This window comes from Trachypithecus francoisi, unplaced genomic scaffold (assembly GCF_009764315.1).
Source record: "Trachypithecus francoisi isolate TF-2019V2 unplaced genomic scaffold, Tfra_2.0 Lachesis_group2, whole genome shotgun sequence".
Lineage (NCBI taxonomy): Eukaryota > Metazoa > Chordata > Mammalia > Primates > Cercopithecidae > Trachypithecus > Trachypithecus francoisi.
In genome coordinates, this window is record NW_022681465.1 from 73229964 (window position 1) to 73248112 (window position 18149).

The 18149-nt window shown below is 33.2% G+C and overlaps 1 protein-coding gene across 7 annotated transcripts in view; it reads right to left on the reverse strand.

Annotated features, from left to right (window-relative positions):
* Positions 1-18149, reverse strand: part of RICTOR (RPTOR independent companion of MTOR complex 2) — a 136227-nt gene continuing 118078 nt past the window's right edge. For 4 of the 7 annotated variants that reach the window (XM_033179408.1, XM_033179411.1, XM_033179412.1 and 1 more), the window contains 13 exons: positions 17757-17844; positions 16456-16548; positions 15970-16076; positions 15175-15404; positions 12772-13777; positions 12216-12287; positions 10140-10317; positions 9349-9433; positions 8371-8604; positions 6975-7130; positions 6510-6633; positions 4905-5043; positions 1-4459 (listed from right to left, as the gene is read on the reverse strand). In XM_033179408.1, the coding sequence (XP_033035299.1) occupies positions 4385-4459; positions 4905-5043; positions 6510-6633; positions 6975-7130; positions 8371-8604; positions 9349-9433; positions 10140-10317; positions 12216-12287; positions 12772-13777; positions 15175-15404; positions 15970-16076; positions 16456-16548; positions 17757-17844 (2587 nt within the window). In that variant the 3' untranslated portion in view covers positions 1-4384. The remainder of the gene's footprint in view (positions 4460-4904; positions 5044-6509; positions 6634-6974; positions 7131-8370; positions 8605-9348; positions 9434-10139; positions 10318-12215; positions 12288-12771; positions 13778-15174; positions 15405-15969; positions 16077-16455; positions 16549-17756; positions 17845-18149) is intronic. The other 3 variants (XM_033179410.1, XM_033179413.1, XM_033179409.1) reach the window with 3 other exon arrangements.

An 18149-nucleotide genomic window follows, 5' to 3' on the forward strand; every position in this document is an offset into this window, starting at 1 on the left:
TTTAAGAATTTTAAGTACATTTTATTAACAATGTATCCCTTTGATAAGATTATGCTTCAGGAGGCTTTTAATGCCCTTGACATAAACTGTACACATTATACAAAAACAAGAGAATCACAACAAAAAAAATCAAGGTGAGCAAAACCATTTGGGGACAAATCTTATTTAAATTATACACAACTCAATGAAATATTCTTACAGAAAAAATATAAATACTTTTTCTTTCTATGTTACAGTTATACAATATAAATCAGATTTCAATGTCTGTTCAGTGACCTACAAACACCAGAACCTCCAAATATGTAGCAGCGTATTACTAAATAAAAAAGAAGAAAATCATGTGGTTAGAGAGCATTAAGTCTGACACTTTTTTCACAATTCCTTACCAGTTTTCAAAACTAATTTACACCATTTGTTTTACAATGCAGCTTTAGGGTTTCTGACAGGCATTTTTGTAACAATTGCTTACAAATTTTTTTTCACTCCCCCTCTCTGCCCCAAGACTTTGCATTTTGTGCTAAATCAACCAAGTAGCAAAATTGAAAGGTATGCTTTTTTTGGCATAAATTATATTTTTGAAATTAAATATTCTATAAAGAAAGTAAAACAAAATGTGCAATTTATGCATGCTGTGGTGTAGCTATCCGATATTACATTACAAAAATACTCCAAACAGGAAAAAAGTCCACATTCTGTGAGTCATATAAACCTACTAGGAATGAAAAATACCCTGGAACTTGGAACTAAAAGAAAAAAACAATGCTCCTAGAAAGATTCTCACAGATTTCAGTGTTCTTTGATAAGCACTGCTTTAATTTCACTGGTATGCTTTTACATGAGATTCTCACTGTAATGACACTTTTGAGAGTAAGATAGTAACAGTGTATTTTGTTAATGCAGAGACAATGGAGACTTTTCCTAACTTACGTTTTGGAAAATCTGAAATGTTGGTTCATTCCAAACAGCTCTTCTAATAAAAGTCTCTCAATTTTACCTTTTCTTTTTTCCCATGTTTTAATGGATTGTGAATCTGAGACAAAATTGGAAACATAAGACTAAAGGGGAAAAAATCTTACTTCCAAAGAACATTTCCCAAAGTAGTTTACAAAGTTCATCTCACACAAAATTAGCACCTCACTCTTACCATGCAAAAATAACTGCAGTTATAATTTGAATGACAGACAATTTGGTTTTTATTGCTTAATGATCTGTGCTTTAATGTGGGGATAAAAGGCATCCTCTGAACGGAATGAAATAACATTTTATATAAATAGCAGTAGGAAAATCTAAATAAGCATTGATATCCCACTGTTGAACACTTTGCCGTTGTGATAGATATGCCCTGAAAAACTCAGCTTTAATTATCTCGAGCTCTAGATAAAAGAGCTGAAACTCATTAAAGTTGTCATTTCAAAGGACTTGTACACATTATTACATTATAATAATGTATTATACTTCCAAAGAGCCTCTTTTAATGTCACTGTCATATAGAATGTCCTTATTCTGCTAACTGTTATTAGAAAAATTTTAATTTGGGAGAACAGACTGTTTCCCCCTCCAATCTACCTAAGAATAAACAGGAAATAAAAGTATAATAAATTTCAGAGCATATTTAATTATGAATACTAAATTTCTAATTTCCTTATTTATCAGTATTTACTTAGTATGTGAGGCTGAAATCTGTTCTTGAAAAAAGTTCAATTAGAAATAACAATTCACTTTACGATTAGAAATTCACAGTTTACAACCAGCACAACTGCCCAAATTCCTCCAAATTATTCAATAATTACCAATAGTACAAATTTATATGGACTAAGATTAATCCTAAAATCTTTAAAAACTACAGTATTGACATTATTTTGGTATTCTATAGTCTGTAATATCTATTATTTATAGAAGATTTTCTCAATTATTTCTATTACTGCTGATATCATTCCTAACCTCTTCTGCTATAATATTTTTAAACACCTAAGTTAATCACTTGGCACTACATGTATTTTTCACCATAAAGTCTACTTTTTACAAACAAGTACTCAAAGAAAATGTATTAGACCTGTCAGTGAAATCATGGAGAAACCAAATAGCACTATAAATTTAAGCATAGTTTTTTTTTTTTTTTTTTTTTTTTAGCATACTGATAACCACAAAGCTCTGAGTATCTCCCCAAAGTAAGTGATACAGGCAAATATGATAATGTATACATACATATTTTTCAAAGTAACAATAAGAAAAACCCACAAAACATTCAGGCCAATTCTAACTAAGCCTTATTTCAGGATAGATGACCAAGGTGGGGGTACAGGGATAGTGATGGTGGGGGAGGGGGTGTGTATGTGTGTAAGACAAAAAAAAAATCACTGTTAACTTTTGAGGGATTAAACCACAGATTTTATACTCTATATTAACTGAGGTAGTGTTTAAAACGAATGTCTAAAATATGTTAATCCCATTATGAATAAGATTACTACATTACTTCCTTTGGAGGTTTTAACCACTATTTGGTCTAGTAACTCTGACATTTGGTTCTCTGGAAAGGCAGTTTAGTTATCCAAGACCAAAGACCACGATGACAGGCAACGTTCTTAGAAGTACTGTTGACATTTAAATAAACACTTGGGTTCAGTGATAAAGTATAAAAAAATTATCTTCAATTGGATTTTATGAGAGGAAATCTGAAGAACCACTTTTCAACATAAGCAGCAGCTTACAGCCCTTATCTGCTTTGTTATAATGTAAGTTGCTACACAGTGCACATAAGAACAATTCACTGAAGTGCAGTCAAAGAGGTGTTATGTAGTGAGACGAAATGCTTCATCCCAACTGGAACTTTCAGTGCCAGTAAATAAATTTTTAAAAAAAGTATCTCTGTGAGTTATGTTTTCTAGTTCACAGGGTTCTTTACAGAGATCTCAAAGAACAAGCCCATTACAAAAAGGATCTGCATCATGGGAAAATATTAATGTTGCTGTGACTGTGTCAAAACTGATGTGTAATTGTAATAAAAATGTTATACACAAATGAATTAAAAAAGAATCCTCATCAGTCCAGCTGGATTTTCTATTTCTATGTATATATAGATCTCAAAAAAGATAATCCTTTCATTTACAAGCATTCAAATGATGATGACCATGCTATTTTTATATACAAATTTGCATATATGTTTAATTCCTGTAAAAATTTCCAAATATCTTTAGACATATACAAATTAAACAAACAAAAACCTTGCCCTCATCAACTTAACTTCACAAATGGAAAAAAGCAACTAATATACTCATAAACCACCTATCACTGCATTTAGTTTGTGCAAAACAAAAACACTGATACAAAAATTAAGTTACTGCTGCTTTAAAATTTGGTACTTAAGGCTTTTCACTACAATTTTTCTTAATAACAAGCTTTATTAATGATTTTTTTAAAGGAAATATGGCTCTTCTTTCCCCCATGGAATGTGTAAATTGCAAGCAAACTTATCTTTTCCTCAGGAGATCCAAAGTATTATTTAATGCTTTCCTATCCTTTAGGTCTAAACTAACAGTGCTTGTTCAAGTTCCTGTTTAAAGCGATGAGATGGAAAGTTGATGAAAGTGGAAGTCCATTGCAAATAAATGCACTCTATAAATGGGAAATATTTTTAATTAAAATAAAAAATGATTTTTAAATTTTATTCAAGAACTGTAGTGAAAAACCTTAATTGGTTCATATATCCTGTAATAACACATTGCAACAAAATGAAGAGTTGGAAAACATGAATCTTTATGCAAGTCTAGTAACATAAAAATAACTTATACGTCCCGGGTTGTTGAGGCTCTTCTTTTGCTTTGAGGTTATAAACCTCTGAAGTAGTGTTACAAACATTAAGAAAAATGTGAAAGGGCCAAAGTTCCCTCTCTAATACCAGCAGTTATAGCACACCCCATCGTGGTAACAGGATGCAGCCTTAGAGACACTGATTCCTGCTTTCCACAAATTAGTTAACAAACAAGGCATCTGTATATTTACCCTAAAAATAATTCAGAAATAACTTGTGAAGGGTGCTTCTGCATATCCCATTATTGTTCCACTGTCATTATGTTTTTAAAATGAAAAAAATAGAAAACCTACGTAGGTATTCAGTGCTTGGCTCTTGCATACAATGGTAACTAAAACTCTTAAAACTGCGGTAATGAATCATGAACCCCTCAAAAGGCTCAACAAAGGAGAGAAAGAAGTTGTTTTGGTTAGGAAAGTCAGCAGTTCCAACTGTTCATGTACCAGTAACTGCGGAACAGTGTACAGAAGATACTCCTGTCTTTGCTGCCTAGTCAGTTGTATTTTCTGAGGCTTTTAGGAAATCCACAAATATGAATATATATAGTATATATCTATATCCATCATAAATATGAGGTCAGGATTCAGCAGATGTATCAACTATAGGTTGCTTTGGTGGTGTTGCCAACACAGCCTCTGCTTCTTCATGCATCTAGGGAAAAAATGGTGTATCATTAATGACTTTTATAAAAACAGATAATATAACATGTTTATATAAATATATAATTTTTTTTGAGACAGGGTCTTGCTCAGTCTTCCCAGGATGGAGTGCAGTGTTGCCATCTTTGCTCACTGCAACCTCTGACTCCTGGACTCAAATGATCCACCCACCTCAGTCTCCCAAGTAGCTGGGAATACAGGCACATGCCACCATCCCTGGCTAATTTAAGAAAAAAAAACTGTAGTGACTCAGTCTCACTATGTTGCCCAGGCTGGTCTTGAACTGCTGGGCTCAAGCAATTCTCCCGCATTGACCCCACAAAGTGCTGGAATTGTAGGCATGAGTCACCACACCCAACTATAATGTGTATTTTAATTCAATTCAAACACTGAATTATTCTTGGAAGATAAATTTGAGAAGTACTAATCATACTTACTTGTAGAAACTGTACATCTTGAAATAATTCTTGTATGAACCTCCGACATGGAAGTCTGAATGTGCAGTGTGACAGCAAGTGGGAAACCTCAGAGTAAAGGCATATGTCATCAAATGTTTGAGGATACTTCTCCTTAATTCTAAAATAAAAGATTACGGTGTGATGAAAACTGTAATCATGATGTATCTATTTTTCCTCCAAGGTATCACTTAGTTTAAAAATATATTTCCCTACAGATATGGATTAGATAGCATACTTGGGGTGATGACTTGAGAATATAAAATATTAAATATTTCTCTCACACACTTAGATATTCTGAGTTTGGGTTTAAAAAAAAAATTATCAAAACCTGAATACTTCTTGTAAAGTCGAAGCATTCTTTTCCATTGGCGTGAGAAACTGCAAAATGTATTTACCAGCCTAGGATGATTAAAATATGTTCACAATTAAGTTTTAAAATAGAAATACATCTTTAAAGTTAAGTTATTAACATCCCTGACCAGGCTATTTCTTTGGATACTTCAAATAACAGCTTTTAGCTAGGAGAGCACCTCAGAATCAGCTGTGGGTTGGGTGGGTGACCAGTTAAGGGCCCGCTCCCAGAGCTCCTGGTCCAGAGGTCTGCTGTGGGACCCTGATACCTATGTGGGACCCCAGTACCTATATCACTCTTTAAAAAAGCCCTACAGCTGGCCGGGCGTGGTGGCTCCTGCCTGTAATCCCAGCACTTTGGGAGGGTGAGGCAGGTTGATCACCTGAGGTCAGGAGTTTGAGACCAGCCTGGCTAACATGGCGAAACTATGTTTCTACTAAAAATACAAAAATTAGCTGGGTGTGGTGGTGCACACTTGTAATCTCAGCTACTCGGGAGGCTGAGGCAGGAGGATTGCTTGAACCTGGGAGGCGGAGGTTGCAGTAAGCCGAGATTGTGCCCCACTGCACTCCAGTGTGGGTGACAGAGCAAGACTCTGTCTCTAAAAAAAAGAAGCCCTACAGCAGGAGACCCTGAGGTGCATTCCTTTTGAGAATCACTGCTTTAAATAATAAGAAAAAAATTAAACCAAGAAAATATGACTTGTTACATGTAAGCCCACTTTCCTCAAACTTTTTGGTCTCAGGACTTTCTTAAAAATTACTGAGGACCCCAAAAAGCTTATTTTTGTGTGGGTTATAGTGACCATTAACTACTATATTAGAAATTAAAATTGAGAGAATTTCCTAACATGAATTAATTTATTTTAAAAATAAATCCACTACATGTTAACATAAATAACATATATTTTAATAAAATAACTATTTTCCAAAAGTAAAAAAGTGAGAAGAGTGGCATTATTTTATATTTTTTGCAGATCTCTTCAAAAGTGTAGCTTAATAGAAGATAGCTGGATTCTCATACTCGCTTCTGCATTCGATCTGTTGCCATATGTTGTTTTGGTTGAAGTATTAAAGAAAATCTAGCCTCACACAGGTATGCAATGCAGTTTAGAACTACTGATGAACTACTGATGTAAGTTAACTAGCCTAACTTTTGAAGTATTTCAAGAATCTTTTCTCAACTTAAAAAACAGAATAAACAAATAATACTTATGCACATAGTTTACTCACGTTAAAAGCCCAGTCTCATGACATTTAGTTGAAACTGAACTACTCAAATTAATGACTAATCTTAGAACTTCTTTGCGAAGGAGTATACGGCACATTGGTGTATCATCTGGAATTGTTTTAACACCTAAAAAGATTTCAGGGAGAAGTTAAATATTATCTATATCACAACAAAAATAATTAAAACTCATGAAATTTATTTTTAAACTTCACCTAAACACCTAGAACTGAGATCAATTACACATGATCTGCCTATCATTTTGGGAGCAAAACTCTAATAAAAGCAGATAGCTAAGAGGCTCTATATCAGTGGGTGATACAGGTGCAATATTTAACAGTGTTAAATTGCTTCACTAAAATGGACGTATTATTGTTTTAAGACAACTTTAATTTACAGTATTTACGAAAAACAAAACCAACTAATAACAGTTTTACTAATAATGATTGGATCTGAATCCGAAGACTCACCTAGTAACAATTCCGTGCTTTTGGTGCTGCTAGCTGAGCCTTCTTGAGACACTCCATCACTGCATCCAGAAATCCCCGAAAACTTAGAGGGAACCACTTCTAAGGGATTATGGATGGTCTGCTCACACCAATCAGAATATGGAATATCTTGAAAGTCTGAAGAAAAAAAATAATAATTTCAATTAAAGCACCATAACGGCTTAATTCCTGTGCTTACATTGCACACTAAAAAGAAAGAATATAAAATAACATCTTCTCTAATTGTATGCAATACACCAAACACTCCAAAACTTTTTTCCTCATAGAAAATGATTATAGCATGAAAAGGGCCTGGACAGGGCTGTTCACAGTGGAAAAGGCCTACTCCAGGGATCTGTCAGACTCAGGCCCCACTGTGACCTGGAACCATGAGCATCAGCATGTCAGCATAACGTAACTTGGCATATCAGTGTGCTGCAACTCACCTGCTGGGAAACTCTGAATTAGAATACCAAAAAGGAATTCGGAAAAGTAAACCAGAGAACTTTAGTCATCACCAGTTTTTTCTGAAGGTAGTTAAGTGATATTCACCAAGAAAAGGTAATACTTTAAACACATATATACTTATTTAAAATTGCTAATATATGTCACTTGTTGATAAAAAAAAAAAAAAAGCTCAGTATAGGTCTACTTTATTTACTTACCAAATACATACTATGGGCCTGCTGTACAAAGCAGTACATACATAGGTATCAGAAATATAAAAATGTAAAGACTGACAGACCATACCCTAACTGAACTTAACTGAGTGGAAGAACAAAAATAACCAAGTTGTAATCATCATAATTGTCATAAGAGATCTATGTGCAAAGGGCAATGAGAGGAAACAGGAAGGAGTGTCAACACCTGCCTCAGAGAGTCAGAGAAGACTTCACAGGCCAAATAATGCTGACATGTAGGATGAGGTGGACTTGCCAAATAGACCACGTATGTGTAGGGAGGGTAAAGAGCAAAGAGAGGACAGCAGGGAAAATACGTTTTTCATGCCTAGAAATTTGTTCAAAAACTTCAGGTCAGTTAGTAAAGACATGTCAACTGCAGGAAAGGAGGAAGGTGAAAAAGACCACTAGACAGATGACAGAGTGTCTTGTGTGTTAAGAATGAATAGCCATTAAAGAATTGCACACAGATTAATTGCAGGATATAGTATGAAAGATGAATTGGAAGAGACCAAAATTAGAGGCTAAAATACTAACACTCCAATAGGGAGACGCTAAGTGACTGAACTGAGGCTGAGATAGTGAGAATGGAGCAAGAGGATATATATGATTAATAGGGCTGGGAGATGACTTGTGGCTAGAGCCACAAGTCAGATTCAAATTCAAGTGGATTTACCTCAAAGGACATGATCACTTACCTGAATGACTACATATTGCACTTAGTTGGTTGCTGGGCTGGAAACCCAGAATTTCAATACAGACACAATAAAGGCAGTTATCATCTGTATGTTCCTGTAGTCCAGTGTCTTCTGTACTTTCTAAAAACAGAGAGGCATCTGAATGGATTGAATTCATTATTTCCGTAAGACTCATCTGCTGTCGTAGCAAGTGAAAAGAATTTTTTACAAGACCTCCAGTTCCAGATGGAAGACCTGTGCATAAGTAAATATAAAACATAATCCAATAAAGATAGTACTTTTCAAGGTATCTTAAATTATGTGAAATTTTAAAGAAAGCTAAAGCACATTTTATGACTAAAAATCTAACTGGAAAGAAAAATGAATAATTTGCCTTAAATTATAAAAATAAGGAAAGCTAGCAGACATTTGTTATTTTAATATCGAGTTTTAAATACAAAATGGAAAAACTGAGATTATATAATGCATCATTTCAACTATCTTCAATATTTGTCTAAAGATATGTAATAATTCTAAGTATAAAGAGGCATCTGTTTAAAAAGTCATCAAAATCATAAAGCTATAAAACCTGTGGCTTATATTTACATATTAAAATATAACAGTTCATAACAAAGATCGTGTATTTTATAAGTACATTTCTATCTCTCCTTACTCTAAACAAATAGCTATTTCCTGGATCTATGAGGATTTGTGTTACACATTGTTCATGTGCTACTTTTTAAAAACAGAAACAACTAATTTGGTTTTCATTTTCTTGAAAGTTTAGAGTACTTCACTGAAAACAATGTTAAGTCCCTCACACACACACACAAATGTGGTTTAATTTTAAGCTGACTTTAACAATTGTTTTGGTATAATTTTAAAGTTGATCCAAAAGAGAGTCTTCCTAAATTTTTAGTGTTATCCTACTAGACAGAACTAAGAGTTTTCTTTTTAATATAAAGAGGCATCTCACAAGTACAAAGCACAATGCATTACCTCCTGCATCATGGGCAAATGCTCTTGCACCTCGATCATCATGTGGTGGTATGTTTTTTGTCTGAAAATAGGGAATATCCTTTACCTAAAAATGATATAAACCATGGTAAGTCCTGCTATAAAAATAAGCCCACTTTATGAAAATTAGCAAAATTAAACAAAATACAATTAAAATAGAATTACTATAGCATATGAACCTATAATCAAGTTTACTGAAGGTTCAACTACCAAAATTTAACAAAGTAACCCAAAAAGTCTTTATTATATTCTTAGTGAGTAAATGGACATTAAAATAATTATTTTAGTGTTTATCTAAAATGTCTTTAAACTTCTAAGAAAATGTGTTCTTTAGTACTATATACCATCTAGAGATCTGTGGGCATCTCCTGGGATTAGGGTCACCTTAAATTACTGGGTACCACATGTGGCTACCTTTCATGGGATAAATAGGAATGAGGATTTTAAAATGAAGTGTAAGTTAAAAGTGACTAAAAAACAAGTTAGAAATTTCACAAATTTCTACATAAATTTCTATGGATAAAGAAATCAAATGAGATACTGATTTAATATGGGAAGAGAGGGAAGGATAATGTTCTAAGGACTAAATAAAAGAGTACAGAGTAGTTGAAAAAGGTAAAATAATTTTAAAGTTTCTTTAAACAAAACGGTCTTAAAAATCATGCTGCCCCAAACTAGTGCCCACTCTAAATTATGACTTCTAGTAAGCAGTTATAGAACATGAAAAAACAGGAAACCAACTCATAGGAAAACAATAAAATGTATGATGATACCTGGAATATATCATTTATATCCACCGGGAGAGCAAGACCGATGTAATCATCTGAACTCCCGTATGTGGCACTGGACACCATGGACCGCACTGAGGAGGATCGTTGCAGGGTATTTTGATTAATAGGACTCAATAAATCTTCTTTATCTAATGATGCATAACTTAAGGCTTTCATGAACCTATAAAACCATAAAAAAAGCCACTTGCATTAGTTTCTTGACCTGTTATTTTAATTATATGAAGAAATAACATATATTCCTACCTTCATAAAAGACAAGCAGCTAGTCATGTATTAAGCAGTGTCATCTTGTTTACTGGGAACACATAAACACTTTAAAATATTAGCTGTTATAGACTTCTATGTAAAAGGTCATCAGTAATGTTGACTGTTATCAAAAACAATTGTTACAGTCGCTCAGGTAAAGGTGAAAAGGTGGGCAATTAGAATAACTTTCAACATTTAGAAGTAAAAAAAGAAACTGACCTCAGAAGTCAGAGCATGGTCCAAGGACTATCTTCATAATCACTTGAGACTACTAGATTTGGCATTTATGCAATTAACGATATGTGTATTAACTCTATTTAATATTATATTTATAAAAAATAAGATCAATTATATATCATTATTTGTGTGATAATTACCTTAATGCCTTCATTATCAACATAAGATTTATGTAGCACACAAGACAGACACAAGAGCAAAATGGTCATTTATAACAAGAGATATCCTGGCATAAAGCACTGATATTTCCACAACATACTCCTTACTACTAGAGATTCCATAACATATGATACACTGGTATTTCCATAAGATACATCTTTCTCATACAGATTCTTACTTATGCAACAGACATGCTAAAATATTTACTTGGCATCTGCTGTATACATACAAGGCACTATGCAAGGTTCCACATTTATATACATTTATATGAAGATATTTTTATTTGGAAAACCAAGTCTTTAAAATGTATGAATGCAGCCTAATATTAAATCAAAGAATTATTTTGTAAAACACACAAAATAAATGCTTTCTAAAGAGTAGCTATTAAGATTATCATAGCAAAAAAGAAGCTCCTAATTTTCACCCAAAAAAACAGTCTTTCAAACTGTAATCTGTTACATTTCTTTGATTCCATAAAACTCTTCAAGGATTACTGGAGTGGGAGGAAAACAATTATTGGATAATTCCCCTTCCCAATTCCTTTTTCAACCAGTATAGCTCCCTTTTTATCTGTTCTACCTATTGGGTTTCCATATAAACCTTTATGTGGAAGAGGAATTTCTCTGCTTAAAAAACAACAATACAAAAGCTTAAAACCACTGATCTAGTGCAATCTTCACCAGATAAGGTAACCGAGGCTTAGGAATTTTTGAAATTCATGAACTTTACTGCATAGATTTACTGCAGTGAGCTGTTGAGAAGTTTCCTTGGCTTTGTCCTGGACAAGGCTGTGAAAGCTAGTGAGTTCCAGATAGATGAGACATTGCTGCACCATTTCTTAAATCCTACAAGGGTACATAATTTGTCGTCTGCTACTAGGAAACATTCTATTAAATGTGTTAAGTATTATTGAAACAAAACTGCTTAATGTTATTAAGAATAATGTAAGGGCTAGACGGATTACATTAAATAACCAATAATAAAAATAATAGCTAACTTTTATTGAATGCTTAATATGTGCTACAGTATTCTAACATACATTGTTGACAAACAAGTAGTTGACATATATTAATCCACTTAAATAAATGTAAATGAATAATTTAAAACTAAGGAAAGCTGTTTAGAAGCATTTGGTCCAATCACAAAAATTACAGGTACAAAACTTTTTTGCAACAAATAATGTGTATCTTTTAAAAGTAAAACCTAAACTATTCACTTTGACTAGCTTGATATAATCTAAATATGGTATCGAAATCCCTGCTGAGTCATGAGGATCAAGTAATTCATTTAGTGTTTATTAGGTTCCTATTTAATAATCACAGCTACTTAAAGTGAAAATAATTTCACTGCAATTTTCAGTTATCTTTTTAAAAAAATAATAAAGAGGTCAACTTGTGGAGCCTTAAATTGACCTACCTGAAAAGGTTGTTTGTTATTGTAGGTCTTAAGCTCCTGATTCCCCCGACATGCTTCTTTTTAAAATCGATCCTTGCAGAAGCGAGAAATAAATAAAAAAAAGCTTGTGACTTGTATGTCCTTTGCAAAGCATGTGTGTTTATTTTCAGGGCCTATAGGATTTTTTCCCCCCTCGCAGCTGCAAGAATCTATTTCAAGTCATATCGGGTAACAAGGAGCTTATAGCCTACCATAGTAAACAATTATAATAGGTCAGTTATGAGGCTTATGTAGGGTTTAAAAAAACCTGGCTAACGTTTTGTATTTAAATCTGTTAAAATACAACCACTATTGGTCACTTCTTTTTTTTTGAGACGGAGTCTTGCTCTGTCGCCCAGGCTGGAGTGCAGGGGTGCGATCTTGGCTTACTACAAGCTCCGCCTCCCAGGGTCACGCCATTCTCCTGCCTCAGCCTCCCGAGTAGCTGGTACTACAGGCGCCCGCCACTAGGCCTGGCTAACTTTTTGTATTTTTAGTAGAGACAGGGTTGGTCACTTCTAAACATGTATTTGCTCACCTGCTTGGTGTTAATCGGGACTCAAAACTGTTGGCCTTCATGGTGATGGTATCAGTAAATAGCACATCTTTTGCTGGAGATGCCAAAGCTTCAGAGTGAGATAAGGATGGATGCATTCTTTGTTGTTGTAGTCTTTTCAGTGTAGCATAGCCAAAAGCATCTCTAGAACTTGTGTAACTAAAGTGACAATCTGCTAGACTTTTAATTGTAGCAATAGAGGGTGCTTTAAGGGACTGTGCTCTTCTAGGAAGCGTATGTGAAGAACCTGGAGGCACCAGGGACACCGAATTTGATTTGGAGAGAGACAGATGGTTAGACTGTGGCGTCAAATAGTGGCTTGTCTTAACAGTTTTAGTACTTACCACAGTACTCATGCTTCCACAGTCTGTGTCCATAGTTGTAGCATCTACACCTACTGTCTCTCGTGAAGGACTTGAGCTCATTGAACTTATGCCACTTGTTGTAGTGTCTGTATTAAAACTTTGGCTACGCATCTTCATATGTGAGCTTGTTGAACTTTCTACTAACCTCTCTCGGCTTGTATTTTCTCTGTGATTCTCTGTACCAAAATTCTTGGTGAATTTTAAGTCATTTTCTCCAATGCTTGGTGTACTACCAGTGTCTTCAATGTGCTTATTCCCCATAAATGAAGTCTCTAATTGTAATGTTTTCTGTACAGTGGATTCGGGTGTAAAATCATCACTATGATTAAAATCAACACTGGGCTCCGTAAGTGTTCTGATTCGCCTGTTGCTTGTCTTACTTTCAGATGACAGTTTCCCTCCTTTTGGATCACTGCTACTACGATGTTTTTTGTTAGGCAAAGTAAGCGAATTTAAGATACGATTCTTCACAAGTTTACTAGAAGCAAAGAAAGGGAACGAATTTTTATCCTTTATGGGTCCAGATCGGTCATAAAATGCTGGCTCTGTATCTTCATTGATATCAAGGAAAAATGTACTAGTAGAGCTGCTGCCGAACCGGTCATCCTCCAATATGAACATACCTATGATTGAAGGATCAATTAATAAAAACACATACAAAATGACAAATTCATGGTAACTACTAGTGACATCACATTTCAGGAAATATTTTTTTAGTCATCTAGAGGAAAAAATTTAAAAATAAAGCATTAAACCATTCAGCTACATGAAAATATCCTTCTTGAAACCCAGAGTTTGGACTTGAATAAAAAGTAAAATTATGTAATTTATGAGAATATTCATGATGAAATTAAAGGGAAAAAGGAGACTTGACCAAGGATGCTTACTCAGTTACTACAGATTCCTGGTAGTTCATCTTTAAATTACTATAGGCAGGAGAAATTCATCTTGTAAGAAATGAATTCCCAATCTTAAAATATACTTACAGAGAACCAAGTGGTAACATTTTAAACTCATGTTTAAATTATGCTTATTTCCCATTTTACCTTAGATACTAAGAAACTCATTAAATTTAGTGCCCAACTCTCCTAGAAGATGCAACTCAAGTGAGTGCCTAATGACATCTAATAGGATTTTTCTTTTATTTTTAACTTCTCTGTTGAATAATTATAAACTACTTCAAATATATTTTGAAAGAAGGTAAAAGAAAATCCTAAGTGAACTTGCATACTGCATTGCCATTTCTATATTTTGTCAATTGTAAGATGTACACTTTTCACATTTAATCTCTTCTATTTTCACACAGAATCTGATTCTAAAATCAGAATGCATCTTGCAATAGTAGTATGTCCTAGTTTAATAGGCAGCACTTTTTCTTCTTCTTTTGTGGTACATAAAATATTGGTACATTTCATAATTCATGGCATCTCAGATTTGGTGAAATACACAGTCTGATAAATCTGACACTATCTTCTTAAAAGGAAGAACCATGCCTTAAATTTTATACACCTAACACCACTTAGCACAGGACTTAAAACCACAAATCATTTTATGTATAACTATTTTTGCTACTCTATTAACAATTTCACTATTTTAAAATTTAGTACTTCTCTCAAAAATGAAGATGTGAATGTAATATCTGTTAAAAATATATTCTGGCTCAATAATCTCGGTATCTGAAAAATGAGTAAAAAGATTAAATAAAGAAGGTAGATAAATAAATACTTATTATATTTGTTTCTTTTCTGCCAAAAAAAGGAGGACTGGTTCTTCTGGCACATGGCTTATTACATAACTTTGTAGGAATTCTCAAAAGCTACTAAGAAGGAGAGAGAATAATGTAAGCTGGTGATTATACTCTGTGTTATGAAAAGATATACATTCTCCAAGAGGCTATTATTGCCAAAAAATTATCTTAGACAAACGCAAATTAGAAATGTAACAAATACATTTAAATTTTAAAATTCAAATATAAATATTAACATCTGCTAACTTTAAATGAACCTGTCAGGATACTCACTCGATGGCACAGATTCACTTTCACTATTATGTCTAGAGCTGGTTGACTCTGAGTTCAAACTTAGAGTGCTTGGAATAGATGAAAGTTCATTACAGAGTTGTTCCACATCATCTGGAACCACTGGCCACAGATGTTTGCGACTATGCCTCACAGCATCCCAGTTGTGACATTTTAGAATATCACAGCCTTGTTTGGTTTTAGCTATGAGCCCAAGTACATATACACAGGTCCTGTATATAAAAGATGCAGTAAAAACAGTTATAATTCCAAGCTGAGATTTCTTAAAGCAACCAGATTCATTTGCTATATGTACTTTGAACTTTCTCTAAAACCCACCAAAATGGTTTCATTTGTGGAAAAAAAAAAAAAAAACTTATTAAAACTAGTTAGGAATAAACTAGCAGCAATAAAAAACAAGCAAACTTTCCCAATAAAGATAGTAATTACAACAAAACAAAAAGAACACAATGCAATATAAGCAAAAAGATATATATTAGCTTTTCTAGTACAAATCTGGAATAGTTGGGCAAACTGGACTACTGGAATATCTGTATAACACTATGCCTTACCTGTTACCTACAAGGTAAACTTCAATATCATAATAAAAATCAAATTACAATAGTAAACAAGGAGTTCGTTTATGTTTAACTTAATACAGTTAATAATCTTGTATCATTAGAACTTTCAGTGGATTAACAGTTATGCACTGCACTTAATCATAAAATACTTTTCCCTAACATCCATTTGTGAATAACAATGTCTACATTAGAAAGATTTCTGAGTTAAATGCCCTACCCTCTGATGGAGAGAACTTCACACTGTTTTGCAAGTTTTAGTATATCTGGAATCACGTTTTCTTCATGTAGCAAATTGAGACCCCAATTTGATGAGCCGATATTTCCCTGAAAAAAAAGAAATCATTTACATCAAATAGATTTACAAGAGTAACTCTTTCAAAAGATTTGGAAAGCTACTAAGAAACAAATTTAACCTCATCTCTGAGACAGAAAAAAATGTAAAAGCCTCCTCAAGTAAAGAACATTAGGCATGAATTAATTCTAGTTGTCTTAGCAACAAAACAAAAGTCACGAAACTAATAGTTCAACCAACTATTCTTCAACACAGAGATAATACTTAAATTGGCAGGAACAATCCAGTCTTGAATATTAATCTAAGAAGAAGTTCCAAAGAAAATAATATTTATCTATTTAGTATAAATGAAAAAAAAAACCTGAAAAATCTAAAAATTGTAAAGATCTTACAGAAGTGTTTATTACAAACCAAGGCCCAAAGAGATGCTTTCAGTTTTTTAATTTCTTCCCATTTATCCAAATCTGGTGTACGAACATTACGACAGAGTTCTGTAATAATATTCTGGAGAAATAAAAAAAACAGCATGAGTAATAATATATTTATGTATTTATTTTCTTATTGCATCATAAAACCTATATAAGGCTTGCTTTTTGTCATTTTTGCATACTTAAAGTTCTAAATAATTTTATGTAAAATTTCTTGAGAAGCAGCATTAGGGCAGGGGTTCTGAATTCACATTCTAGAATCATCACTTATTAACTGCGTGGCCTTGGGCAAGTTACTTCATCTCCCCACCTTTTGATTTCCTAATATTTAGAAGAGTGATAATAACATTTGCATCATAAGGTTTCAGGATTTAATAAATTATTGCACATACAGTGCTTACCAAAGTACTTGGCACTTAGTATTACTAAACAATCATACTTATTCTTTAAAGCAGAAAGTAAATTAGTGCTTAGGTTTTATCATACTATGTAAGTAGTAATACTGAGAAAATCATTTAAATTTTTGGTGAATTTTCAAATGTTAATATGAAAATACCTGTCCCAATAGTTTTCACAGACATAATATAAAAACACATGAAACTAGAGAGTACATTTATGTAAAACTTTGTGCTCCTGAGATGAACACTGATACAAAAAGGAACTAAATTGTTAAATAACTATTGTTCTGTCTCATAAACAAATATTCCTGTAACTATTTATTTCTAAAATAAGAGAAAAGTTACATTTATTGAAAACAGTTGCATGATGTATTCAGAACCATAAATGTGGTATACATAACTCAAAGAACAACTGCTTGCCTATGCTTGTTACATTCCATGAAGTACATGAGAATAAAATGTGCTCACAACCAGCAACTTTCAATTTACTGCTCAACAAGGATAACTTAATCTGTATCAGGTTCAGTTTAATTTCCCAACGAGTGGAAGAAAAACTCAGTTTTTCAGTACGGTTTTGGAGATCTGAATTTCTCCAATACACTAAGAAAAGAACTCAGATCTTCATTGGACTGCTTACTCTACATAACAAGTTAGTTATTCAAAAGGTCATACACAAGTCAGTTAATGGACTGCAAGGCCATTAATATTTCTCAGGTTAATAAATATAGAATGCCTAAGTCAATTACAAAATAGATGAATTCAAAAGCAATTACACCACTGATATTAAGGCTACTGAGAAGTTTTTGCAAAGGTAATACTTTAGCAATGTTAAGATTTTGTTTTTTTACTATTGTAGCTACTTAAAATAAATGAATTATGTTTTTACCTGTACTTCCAACAAATGGCAGCCTGTTTTATGGTGTACTAGTTGTCCATAAAGGTGTATAGGCAGGTAGACATGAGGACGCTGTAATCTAGTATAATAAAGAAGATTATTATATCTCCTGGTTAATTTAAATATGCTAATCAGAGCAACAGAGTATTAATAAGTATTTGATAAATAAAATTAGATACAACTCTCCAGCATAAATAAAAATATGAAAGTAAGAAGGAATGAGGATTTCTCAGGTAAAATACAGGCTGAGCATCCCTAATCCAAAATGATCCAAAATCCAAAACATTTTAAGCGCCGACATGACACTGTAAGTGGAAAATTCCACACATTAGTATTTAATGCAAACTATTTCATACACAAAATTACTTATAACACTGCATAAAA